A 12,499-nucleotide genomic window follows, 5' to 3' on the forward strand; every position below is an offset into this window, starting at 1 on the left:
GAAGGAGATTCCACTTGATTCAGTGGGATTTGCTTTAAGGAAAAGTATGCCTAGACTGGAATTCTAATTACACACACGAGAACATGCTTAGGACTGAACTATACAAATCGAAGCCTTATTAGCATAAGGGGCTAAAAACATACCTGCCAAGTTGCTGTCGGAGAAATAAGGGACCGGGCCAGAAGTAGCAGACCAGAAGTAGCGCTGCCGCCATTTTGGAACTGGGCGGAGCATGCTCAGAAGTGACTTTTGATGCTGCTTTGCCCAGTTCCAAAATGGCTGCCGCGCCAGAAGTCGCACTGCAGCCATTTTGGAACTGGGCAGAGCAGCATCAAAAGTCGCTTCTGAGCATGCTCCGCCCAGTTCCAAAATGTCCGTCGCGCCAGAATAAACCGGGGAAAAACAAAAAAAACAGTTTTTTCAGCTGGGAAAACAGGGATTTCCCGGGGAATACGGGAGACTTGGCAGCTATGGCTAAAAAAGTGCTTGTGCCAAAACTCACTATTTAAATTTATTCAGATTAAATGATATTCTATTTTTAGCTCCTGCATCATATACAGAAAACACTGTAATAACTGCAAAATGCTAAAATATCCTCGGAAGCATTCACTGGGGAGGTCCAATAGACTCCAATGTGTTTGGAGGACAGTATTTAAAATGACATTTTTAAGACTCCTTAAATCTTGTGCCTGTCAGCTTTTGGTCTGTTCATTTAACCAATGGAAGGATATAATGAAGAAAGCAGAGGCCCAGCTTAGAGAATATTCCTGAAGAGAGCAGATTGAAAGGGGACATAAATCACATATATTGTAGCTATGCGTCAATAAAAGAGCCATTCTGAGTTTTTGGAGAAAGTCAAAACATGGCATGAGCCTGGCCTCCGTTGAATTGGTGTGGTTTAATGTGTTGTGGTTTTTGTGGCCAACATGATACATTCAGGAGCCTATTTGCATGTTGGTGGATATGAAACAACATTCTGGTGCAGAACTAAAGGGAACTCTTAAAGTTTTTCTATCTGAACATATTTTAAGATTTAGCAAACTTTGTCAAAGTAGGTTTGTAGCAAATGCAAAGAAACCAAGCTAGCTGCGAAACAAGCAGTTCATGAATGTTTGAAATTCTAATTGTTTGGCAAACCTATACATCACTTTTTTAGTAATTAATCATCCTAATTTGTATTTTAGGATTGTGTACGCTCCCATTAGGACTGTACTCAAACCAAATCAGTGGTTCATTAGCAGTTGACAAAATAAAATGTCTAGCTAGAATTCCTTATGAGAATTCAAAGATAAATGCTGCTAAGTGAAATCTATACAATGATGTAATTCTCTTTGAAATAATTTGCTTAAAACTAGTAAATACATTTTCTTGAAGGATTGTTCAGAATTACTGCTGTGTTTCTCAAATGTCTTTTTTAACTGTTCGGATGGTCAGCCAAAAAATTGGCCAAAAGCTGCTGGAGAGCATTTTACCCTAGACATGTTCCAGTCACTCCAAGATCCCAGGTGTCCACAATATATCAGCCACAGACAAAGCTAGCATTTGGCAATCTTTGCTAACTCATTAGCTCACTACTTCATAGAAGGATTAGGAACTAAAAGGGTAACTTTGAAATCTTACGATAGTGGGAGTACATAAAAGTTAACATAGCTAGCAATCTTTTCTGTTTCATTTGCCGGAATGTCCTGGTTTTTCCAGTCCAGTTGGCAAGTACGTCATCACAACATTGTAGTCAAATAAAGAAAAGACATTGGTAGCTGAATTTGAGTATGACCTGGGAGGACAGCCTATGTCAGCCCCTTATGTGGGCCTCCTTGATGTGTTGCTGAGGACATTGTATGTCTCTCACTTCCTGACATTGGCCTCCTTCACTTACAGTCATACCTTGGTTTAAGTACGCCTCGGTTTGAGTTTTTTCAGTTTAAGTACTCTGCAGACCTGTCTGGAACAGATGAATCCACTTTCCATTACTTTCAATGGGAAAGTTCGCTTCAGGTTAAGTACGCTTCAGGTTAAGTACGGACTTCCGGAACCAATTGTGTTTGTAAACCAAGGTACTCATCCCTGGTCAACTTCAGATGGTGCCCCAGATTATGCATTGGGCTGAAAGTGGTTTCTTGTGCCCGACCCTTTACACGGTTCCCTTCCTCTGCCCTAGCTTGGAAGTCCTGTGTGTGAGGTCTAGCCTTGTTGGGCTACTAAGGCTTGTGGCTTATTCACAGACTAGGCCCACCAGAACAGTACACTAGGTGAACCTTAAGCCTCTTTACCCTAGCTTTTGACACTTGAGGTGTCCCCTTGAGGACCCCCTTACTTTTGTGATTGTAAGTTGTTTAAAACTTGTTTTATTTATTTTTTAATATTAAATTTAAAGTTGTTTTATTTATTTTTTAATATTAAATTTAAACTATTTGATATTTTAATAGTTTTAAATATTTAATAGGGGGGCCTTGGGGCGAAGAGCGAAGAAAATAATACTAGTACTGTACTACTAATAATAATTTTGCTGCCTGAGGTGAGGAGGAATTTGAAGCTGACTGGTGATGAGACAATATTGTTGCTGAAAGCAGCAGGCTAGAGAGGGTGCAGTATATGCTCTAGGCCACACACAGCTCAGACACACGCCTGCAGCTTGAGGCAGTGATCTCACTCTGCCTAATGTTAGGGTCAGTCCTGCTTCTGTAAGCTTTGAAGAAAACAGGCATTTAATGATTCCCTGAGAAAATTCCTTTGTATGTTAGCAGAGACATCAACCTCACTGTCAGTTCTACCCATCTTTCCCTCATGTATGTTATAGAAGTGGAGTGTTATTTAATGTTGGACACCTTAAATTGAACCTGTTTCTCAATTTTATTTTCTGTTCAAGACTTTCTTGAAGGTGTTTCTGCAGCAAGCTGCTCCTTAACATTTTTCCTCCTTCATATTGCACATTGCTGCAAAGATCCTGGCTTGTGTTAAGCCAAAGTTTCCTGTTGCATCTGAACTGGCTTGATAGCAGGAAAATAACCCAGGATCACATTGTACATTGATGCTATTAATGGAAAATGTTTAAGCATGTGCATAATGCATGGCTAACACTTGATATTTTCCTATATTGGCTTCTCATCTGCAGTGCTGGGTTAATATAGAAGACTGATGCTTTTGCAACAACAACTTGATGAAAACTTGTTTTAGTACTGAAACAAGTCCTGCTGCTTTCTGCTATTAAATAAAATGAAATAAAACCTGGATAGAAACAACACAGAATTGAAACTTCTTTATTTCTGTTGTTTCCTGAAATGAATAAATCATACATCTGCATTGTTCTGCATTGTGCACTTAAGCTAACATTCTAACTATAACCACACTGGCCTAGAAGTAATTCACATTGAATTCAATCCGTTTTACATCAAAACAAAGGTTGTTTAGGATTGCAGTCAAATAGAAATAGGCACAAGGAAAAATTAAATGCATACTTTGTATTGTGTGTTCAGACCCAGAGACCTCCCCCCATTGGACTCAAATTTTAGTTTGGTTTTTGGCAGAATTTAGGCCACAACTTTATTGATTACAGAAGGTGAGTGGTTGCATAGGATCTGGTTCAGCTAGCTCCCTGTACCCTTGCAGGCAGCGCTGACCCAGGGCACCAGCATAGGTCACCAAGGGTGAACATCTGGATAGGCAGCAAGCTGGGGACAGACCATGTTCACCACGCAGGTGTCCCCCTGGACTCAGGCACGGGCACAACCCCCTCTCAGGGGTTGACCAAACCAGTTGAGTCCACGGATTCCTTTAACAGAATACCCTTCACATAGGGATGGTGAGACCATTCTCCCATCCCTACCATCTGAACCAGTGGCCTATCCGCAACCTTACAAGTTGTGACAATTTGCTACGCAGCAGCCTGACGGCATAGCAAGATCAATCGCAAAATGCCCTAAAAGTAGGGAGAGGTGGGCGGGTGTTCCGAATGCACGGGCTGAAAGAGGAAGCTCTGGGTCACGTGCATGGGTGCATTGATCCGTTTGGACTGCACCCTATTGGCCAGATTGCACCCAACAACAAGGGACCTACCAATCGGGTGTTGTGGCTCTCCAATCTCACCCACCCACAACATAGGAGGTTGGTCTCCAGATCTCACCACAACACGCGCCCTCTTTTAGGGAGGACACGATTTACTAGCATATCAAGTATGGGGAAAATAGTAGTTCTACTTTTTTTCCTATTAAGCAACTTATCTGATCTAATAGTTTAAATATGTATTAAATAATTATTACAGAAAATTGTCTGTTTAATAATTTCCTGTCATAAAAAAAGAAAGGCTGGCTTCACATCTTATATTGCCTGCATACATTTAGGTCCTTAGTCTATACTGTCTCCAAGCAGCTCTGTTTTCAAAGTGTTAATTATATATTTTAACCAACTTCTTTCCTTTTTTTGTTCTCATATCCTTCCGTGTAATTACCGTGTTTAGTATTTGGGACTGAGGCAAATACTTTTAGCATGAGCATAGCGTACTCATTACCGACTACACTTTATTGTGTGTTATACACATTTAACTTCTAAGACTTGTGCCTACTTAGGAAAGATATGTGACCACAACAGAAAAGTCAGATGGGTTGTGTTTAAATCAATATAACTTAAGTCACAAATGTCACAAAAGCTGAAATGTAGTCTTAGTACCTTAGATAAGTGTCTGGCACCTGGAACTACAGTTTTCATTCTGCCACACATCTAGTATTCCAGCTGGTGTTTGGGAAAGGATTATTACCCACCAGTATTTGAAAGAAGGAACTATATTATCTCCTTTCAATTTGCCTTGGAATAAGCCTTACCTGTTTTGTAAAACTGTATGGTGACAGGTGTCAGAATTGTTACAATTAATTCAGTGCCAATTCAGTTTTAATGTGACTGAAATAAGCTCATTGCCCTTCTGCTACTGTTTAAATTAGGCAATCCAGACTTTTGATAGGGAAATTGCCGAAATGGCTTTCTAATAATCATTTCTAGCAATACAGAAAGATTTGATTGTATGACTTTCAGGCAGATGAGACAACTCTGATGTAAGAGATTTAAAAAAGCAGAACCATTCAGTTATCTTTTGGTTCTTTGCTTTAGCACATGGGTTCATTTCTATTTTGTTCTAGCTTGTTTCAGAATTATTTTTGTCTGTTGGAGAGCATAACATAATGAAACCTTACTACAGGCTATCTTTCCACAGTTCTATTTTCTGTACCTTCTTGCTAATGCAATAGGATGTAATTGCTCTATAATAGAGAATCATAGGATTGTAGAGTTGAGACCCCAAGGGTCATCTACACATTCATTTTGCAACTGCTGGATCAGGAGTAGGGAACCTGTGGCTCTATAGATACTGTTGGACTGCAGTTCCCATCAGCCCCAATCAGCATAGCCAGCAGTCAGGAATGATGGCTGTTGTAGTTCAGAAACATCTAGAATCTGTAGGGTTGCCATACGTCTGGAAATTTCCAGACATACCTGAAATACTGCAGCAGAAATCGACTAAATGTCCGCGAAAATCAAAACATATGGCAACTGATGTTGGCAGTGTCTTTTTTGCCAATTTCCCCCAGAATAGGTCAAAAACGTTCAATTTCTTTGCAATTTTGCAAAAAACAAAAACAAAAAACTGAGCAAAACTAAAGAAAGCTCAACAACTTTGGCAGAAGGAAGAAAGAAAGCATAATAAATCCCCCCCTTTTTAAACAAAAGCACCTTCATCTGCTTTACCCTTGGCTTATAAGGAAACTGTACTTTTTAAGGATATATACCTGGTAACCTCTGGGCAATATATGGGATAAGCTACAGTCCAAACATAGCTCTTGCCGTATATTTTATCAATGCAAATACTTCCTTTATTGTATCTGCTACTTATCATAGATACAGTTTTAAAGCACAAGAACGGAAATCCACACCCATGTTGATAATGAAAGAATGGTTGCTGTACGTGAAGCACTTTGAACATGCCAAATATTATTGAAATGTATTGTTTGTCCCAGTGTGCGTGACTTTCAGCTGACCTCAAATTTCATCTGCTAGTTTGTGACCCCAACAGTCTTGCCCAGTTTTGCACTACATTTGCTCAGGGGCATTGCTGCTGTTGGAATCATGTGCTCCTTCCTTTCAGAGTAAAGGAATGGTGTAACTTCTGCTTTGCTTCCTGCAATGCTTTCTTGACATTATATTTTGCTGCAATGCAAATTGTCACCTTTAGGCTAAGGACATTATGTGTGTATTTGGAAATCATTTAGCATAGTACTTGCTCACACCCTTTTCTTTTTCTTCTTCTTCTGGTAGGGATGGGCTTGTTGTTCTGTACCTGTCCATCTTTTTATCGCACTATTGTAACTCAAACTCCATCTTGTGGTTTGCATTTCCACCATCCCTAGCTTCTGGCTACATCATGGCCACGTATTTGTGTTTACATCCCATACATTTCCTTACGATACAGAACATAGGAAGAACTGCAAAAGTTGCACAAGTCACTGATCTAATTCTGTCTGTGAAGGGGGAGATACGATGAAGAAGTTCTGCATGGGAACCATAACTGTGTATTTCCTGTTTCTTAGCAGCAAGCCTTAACTATTTTTCCACATCTAAATCCCAGGCACAAATATTTTATTCTTCATCTGATCTGGATAACTGATAATGATATTTTTTGCTGACCTGATAAAGGTATTTTTAGATTAGACTTTCAATATTACAATTTTAATTTGCTGTTATGCTTTACTAGCCAACCCAGATAAAGCTTTCCTGTAGAACTCCTAGAGAATATAGGCATAGCTGCCAAGTTTTCCCTTTTCTCACGAGGAAGCCTATTCAGCATAAGGGAATTTCCCTTAAAAAAGGGGATAACTTGGAAATGTGAACTGCTCTGGAAATGTGAACTGGAAGGGTCTCATTGTGCATGTGGCTCTTTGGATCCCAAACCATACATGCCCACATCAGTTGATTTAATTTGCTGCTTCATTTACTGTGTGTTAATATTATATGAACCAATGTGTTCTTTAGCAGATAGTTGCTGTTTTAGAAAGAAGTTCAGTAAAGAGGTTAGGCAAACTAATATATGGGATCAGTAAAAGCAAGCTTGTGGATATTGTGTGTATGTGAGAGAGAGACAGAGACAGACAGACAGACAGACAGACAGACAGACAACAGGGGAAAGAATCAGATTCTCACTCACAGCAATGTTGAAGAGACAAGCAACAAATAAGCAATTATCCTGTTAACATTTGGCATGATCCACATCCACACTTGGGTATGCACACCTATGCACAAAAAGAATCATGGTAAATGGGGCTCACTCAGATAGTCTTCAGTAGGGTTACAGTACTTGGCTTCAAAAGAGTCCAACTTAAAAATGTGCAGTGGTCTACCCCCTTTTGGGAATCAGGTCAAAGTTGTTGAGCTTTTTTTTCAGGGAGAAGGAAAGCCCTATTTTTAGAGGTGCAAAGTAATGTTGAGCTTTTTGGGGGCGAGACAAATTTGTTGAGCTTCTTTGGGGGGGGGGATCTACCACAGGCATCCAGTGATCTACCTGTTGGACATGCCTGCTGTAGTAGGATTGCTGTTTGTGTTGGGTTGCCAACAAATTTTGTTGAGGTGGAATTTCGGGGGCACTTTTGAAGCACAGTGCCCTGCTTTGGTGAAGCGTCCAAGCAATTTTGAGGGAAATATTGTTACTGGTCATGGTAAGACTAAAAAGAATTATTCCTAGGTGAAGGAAGAAATCCACATTTCCCGATGTTGCTGTCATCATCCTGTTAAAACCAAAAAGGAAGGGATTTGGAGTACTGGCAGAGAAGAACTATCACACAGTGCCATATTTAGGAGCCTGTGTCCTAGGCAGCTGTCTGGGGAGCAGGGAATGGGGAAGAAGGCGGGCATTGGCTTCATAGGGTGCCTGGCATGGGCTGCATTTGGAAGAGTGTTACGAATGGTTCAACATCTGGCATTGCTGACCAGCGTGCCACATAACTTACATGAAAGCAAATTGTTCATGCAGTATGCATTTGTGATATTACAAACACCATATCAATCATCAAAATTCATGAAATTAGTATTAAGGCCATATTAATGCAACATTAATTTTGTTGTTTTTGTTGTTAGTGGATCTCTGGCTTTAAATTCTGTATGGTTTTATGTATGGCTCTTGTAAACCACTCTGATTTTTTAAAATGAAAAGTGGTGTGTACACACACACACACACAGAGAGAGAGAGAGAGAGAGAGAGAGCTTTTTCTTAAAAAAATGTTTAGGGGATACTCTCATTTTGACTCGAGAAAATCACCAGTTTATAGTTCAAATTGGGAAGAATAAATACCGCAAATGAACAAAAGTACAAAGATTCACGAAATGTTTAGGGTTATGTGTACCCAGGGCCATCTCGAGCAGGTCAGGCGCCCTGGCGCTGAGGCGCGGAGATTGCTCCGGCGCCCCCGCCCTTGCAATGTGCAGCATGGCTTCCGTGCGGCTTTGCCGTGCAGTGCCCCCTATTGGCCCCGCGCCCATGCGCCCCGCGCCACTGGGACTGCACCTAGAGCCGGGCCTGTGTGTACCCCTAGGTTCCCAATTTCTATATGTGCACAACTCCTGCAACAGGTTTTCATAGGAATCTGGCCAGACATAATTCCCAAGAGAAGACCAAAATGTGACACATTCCCTTGCTACTGTTTTCCTATAATTAAACTTCCTACTATTGAAACACAAATGCAAACCACGAAGGTAGACTTAGAGTTTAAATGCTGTTATTACTTAGGCAACTGAAACTAATGTTTGAAAACATCAGTTAAAATGCCTTGCAGAGGAAATTGTAGTTCCACAGAATAGTACCATTAACTGCATTGTTTACATTGTTAAATGTTAGTTGCAAAGGACTTAGAAGCAAAGTTCAGTCTTAATAGATTGCGCCTGTACATAGCTGCCAAGTTCTCCCTTTTTTAAAGGGAAATTCCCTTATGCTGAATAGGCTTCCTCGCGAGAAAAGGGAAAACTTGGCAGCTATGCTCCTGTATCTTCTGAAATAATATGCTAAGATTTGCAGAATCCAAAATCTTCAGTATACACCCAATTGCGTACAAAATTCAAAGTAATAAAATGTAGGTTTTATTCTACTTTACTGTTCCATGTTAAATAGGAACAGATTTGGTCAATAATAGGCTTGAAATAATTTTTAAGGAAATCCAGGAAAGTGTAGGAAGTGGTGGCCCTATGGTGTCAGTAGGTGGCACTCTTCCCTCCAGATCAATACTGTTAAGCACGTTTCTAAGGGACATAGTGCAGTTGGAAGTACACAGTCGTCTCTCTCCCCACCCCGATAAACTAAGCTTTTAAACACATGTGGTCAATAAAAATCCCATCGCATTTTTTGCAAGTGTAGAGGTATAAAGCCCCTGGGGGTCCTGGACAAATTCCAATCTAGTTAATTAATTTCTTCCTGGAATAAAACTATACCTGGCATTTCAAAGCCTACTGAACCTTAAAAGAATTAGTAAGTAAAACAGGCAGCAGTAATTCACAGTATTTGGTTTACAAGCTTGATAAAGATAATTATAATCATCCCATGTTTTCTAGTGGCTTTTTACTCCCCTCCCCCCAAAAAATCCCATGTCACTGTGGCATGTTTCAAAGCTTCAAACCACAGAAGATGATAGAAGTCCATATTTCAAAGCAGAAGAAATGTCCCAGTGAAAGAGCAGTTCAGTACAGAAACTCTTATTTTCTTATAACCGAACCACAAGAGGAACCAAAACACAGCCTCAGACTTTTCCCCCTGTCACCCTTGCCAAGCAATAACTTCCCTAAACAAATAATCTTGTCCCGAGACTACAATCAAGAGACATAAAAAGTGTGGGATTTGCTCTTAGCAGTAGTCTTGTGCCTGCTTTTTCTGTGATTTAGATTCCTCAGGAAGAAATATTAAAAGTGGTTTATTTATATTTCAGCACCAAATTAAGAAGATGGCATCATCCATTCACAGTTCTTACCCCATAACAAGACTAATCCCCAACACCTCATTACAGGAAACATTTTCAGGATTGCATATATCATCTTGTTTAACTAGTACATTTTTAAAGGGTACAGTTGAAAGGTAGGAAATTTAAGGCCGTTCATTGATAAGAAAATAAACAAATAAAACTTTTAAGAATTTCTCTCAAAGGGGAAATATATTGTAAGGCTTACAGTAACCAAAGTGATATTGGTCAGGAACTTCATTGGTAAGAACCTAAGAGCATCTTCCTCCTCCTTCCTGGTAGAAAAAAAGGCTTCTTGTTGGAAACATGTATATTTTGGGTAGCGTCTGTCTTTGAACTATATTAGAATACTTGGCACTGTGTAGATGGGAAAGGTGTTTTCACCATGTGATTTGTTGCTATGTTTAAGACTCAATAAAGAATATTCAACTGCAGGTCAGTAACAAGCTTTCTTTATTCTACGGGTTGCTCCAATTTAGGATGCCAGCCGCCAATTCATATTAAATTATGACTTCAGTCATTTAGGGAAAAGTAAACCCACATTGCCCTCTAGATAACATTTTTGGCCTTCAAGAAAAATGTTGCATTAACCCCTCTATTAGGGTCAATTCATACATTATGTACATCATAGGGTTGCTCTTGCAATTGAGTTCCATGGCTGTATCACAGTAAAGAAATATACTTGCTTTATGCATAGGGATGATTTCCCTGCCTCATTGGGCTCTGTTGGTCTCCAAATCTGACTCCAGAGAACCTGAACAAAAAACCAATGTCTACTACATTATCACTCATATTTTGACATACTTGCAGGAATGATCCTGCACCCAACCCCTAGAGGAATCTCCAGTCTGCCAAGTATTTAGTTAGACCTGCTAGGCCTCCTCATTTGGTTGTGGTCTGGTTTGGCCCAAATCAGGCCCACCTGTTCATTAAATGTCATCATATGATGCAAGGCGGCAGATAGGTGAAGCAAGAGTGCCAAACTGACAAGCAAGATCAGGCACACACTGTAAGTGTGCCCCCAATTATTCTTTTCCAGCTGCTGTTAGACCGGCTTCATCTGCAGCAACAGGAAAAAGACACCAAGTTCAAATGTGCTGAATTAAAACTGGAAAGGAAGAATACTTGTGTCTACTCAACTGCCATGGAAGTTGGAGGGGAGGAGCTTCTTGCTCAAATGAGGCTGTAACTTCAACTTGCATGTTTTACGCAGTATGGAATAGGTAGTCTACTAGGTCTAAGGTACACGTGGCCTTCTAGGTCCAAGGTCTGCCTGGCAGGATGCCATAAGCACTGGTTGGGTTTGCTCAAGAGTTACATCTCAGAACTTCAAATGAAATTTAGAACCCGTACGCCGGCTCCCTCGGCCAATAAAGCAAGATGAGCGCCGCGACCCCAGAGTTGGTCACGACTGGCCCTAATGGTCAGGGGTCCCTTTACCTTTACTTGGGGATAGGCGTGGAGCAGTGCTCTAATGCAGACCCAGCTGCCATTTAATTTTGATTAGTACATTTTAGCACTTAGTGGCCTTTTGTTTGCTTCAATCCTGACAGACGCAGAACAGGATGAAGCTGATGGCAGACAACTATGACGATGACCATCACCACTACCACCACCACCACCACCACCATCATCACAGATCTCCTGGGAGAACACAGCACTCCAACCACAGACCCTCTCCAGAACAGGTCAGTCATGTCTCTCCTTCCTTTACCTTCACGCGTACGCTTTTACCGTGCCAATTTTCAAGATAAAATAAATGTTCAAAAGAAAGAATAAACAATACAAGCGATATGCTCTTTGAACTGAAACTAATAGCTTTGTTATTTATTTCCATCACTCAAATAATCTAAACGTTTTCCTTCCTCTTTCCGTTTGGCCTTTTTGTCCCTCTTGTTATGGTTTTCTTTCCTCCTTTTGCTTTCATAGCATTTCTGAAGAGTCCCGATTCAACTATTAAAAGTAATGTTTCTGAGGAATTGCTTTTTTAATGCACTTTGGGGTTTTTGTTTAGATAGCTGTTCTCTTCAAGTATAATTTATTATGGTTGTCTTTTATTAACTCAACCTGTCCATAAGAATATAATTGGTTTGAGTCTGCTCACCAGTAGTAACATAATATTTTATATATATATATATAAAAGTAAATTTTCAGATACTTGTTGCCCTATGGTATCAAATTATCAAAACAGCTCAGTGGTTTTAGTTGCTTTGGTATTAGACAGCAAACCTGAAGTATCATGGAGTGTTGAGTATATTTTTCTGTCAGCATCAAAAAAAATATAGCATTGTTTGGCTTTGTACACATTTTATAATAGCATAGCAAGGGATAACTTGGCAGCTATGTAATAGAAACTAAGGAGCAATTGAAAGTGGCTGAGCTTAAGTGAAGGATCTAAGTTCTTTACCCTAGATCAGGCATTCCCAAACTTCGGCCCTCCAGATGTTTTGGACTACAATTCCCATCATCCCTGACCACTGGTCCTCTTAGCTAGGGATCATGGGAGTTGTAGGCCAAAACATCTG

General features: G+C 40.2%; 1 protein-coding gene across 1 annotated transcript in view; it reads left to right on the forward strand.

The window, feature by feature from the left end:
• Positions 1 to 11,912, forward strand: part of ERC2 (ELKS/RAB6-interacting/CAST family member 2) — a 361,357-nt gene extending 349,445 nt beyond the window's left edge. Inside the window, exons 15-16 of the mRNA XM_060271028.1 lie at positions 11,528 to 11,662; positions 11,904 to 11,912. Coding sequence (XP_060127011.1) covers positions 11,528 to 11,662; positions 11,904 to 11,912 — 144 coding nt within the window. The remainder of the gene's footprint in view (positions 1 to 11,527; positions 11,663 to 11,903) is intronic.
• Positions 11,913 to 12,499: the final 587 nt, after the last annotated feature.

This window comes from Zootoca vivipara, chromosome 2, assembly GCF_963506605.1.
Source record: "Zootoca vivipara chromosome 2, rZooViv1.1, whole genome shotgun sequence".
NCBI lineage: Eukaryota > Metazoa > Chordata > Lepidosauria > Squamata > Lacertidae > Zootoca > Zootoca vivipara.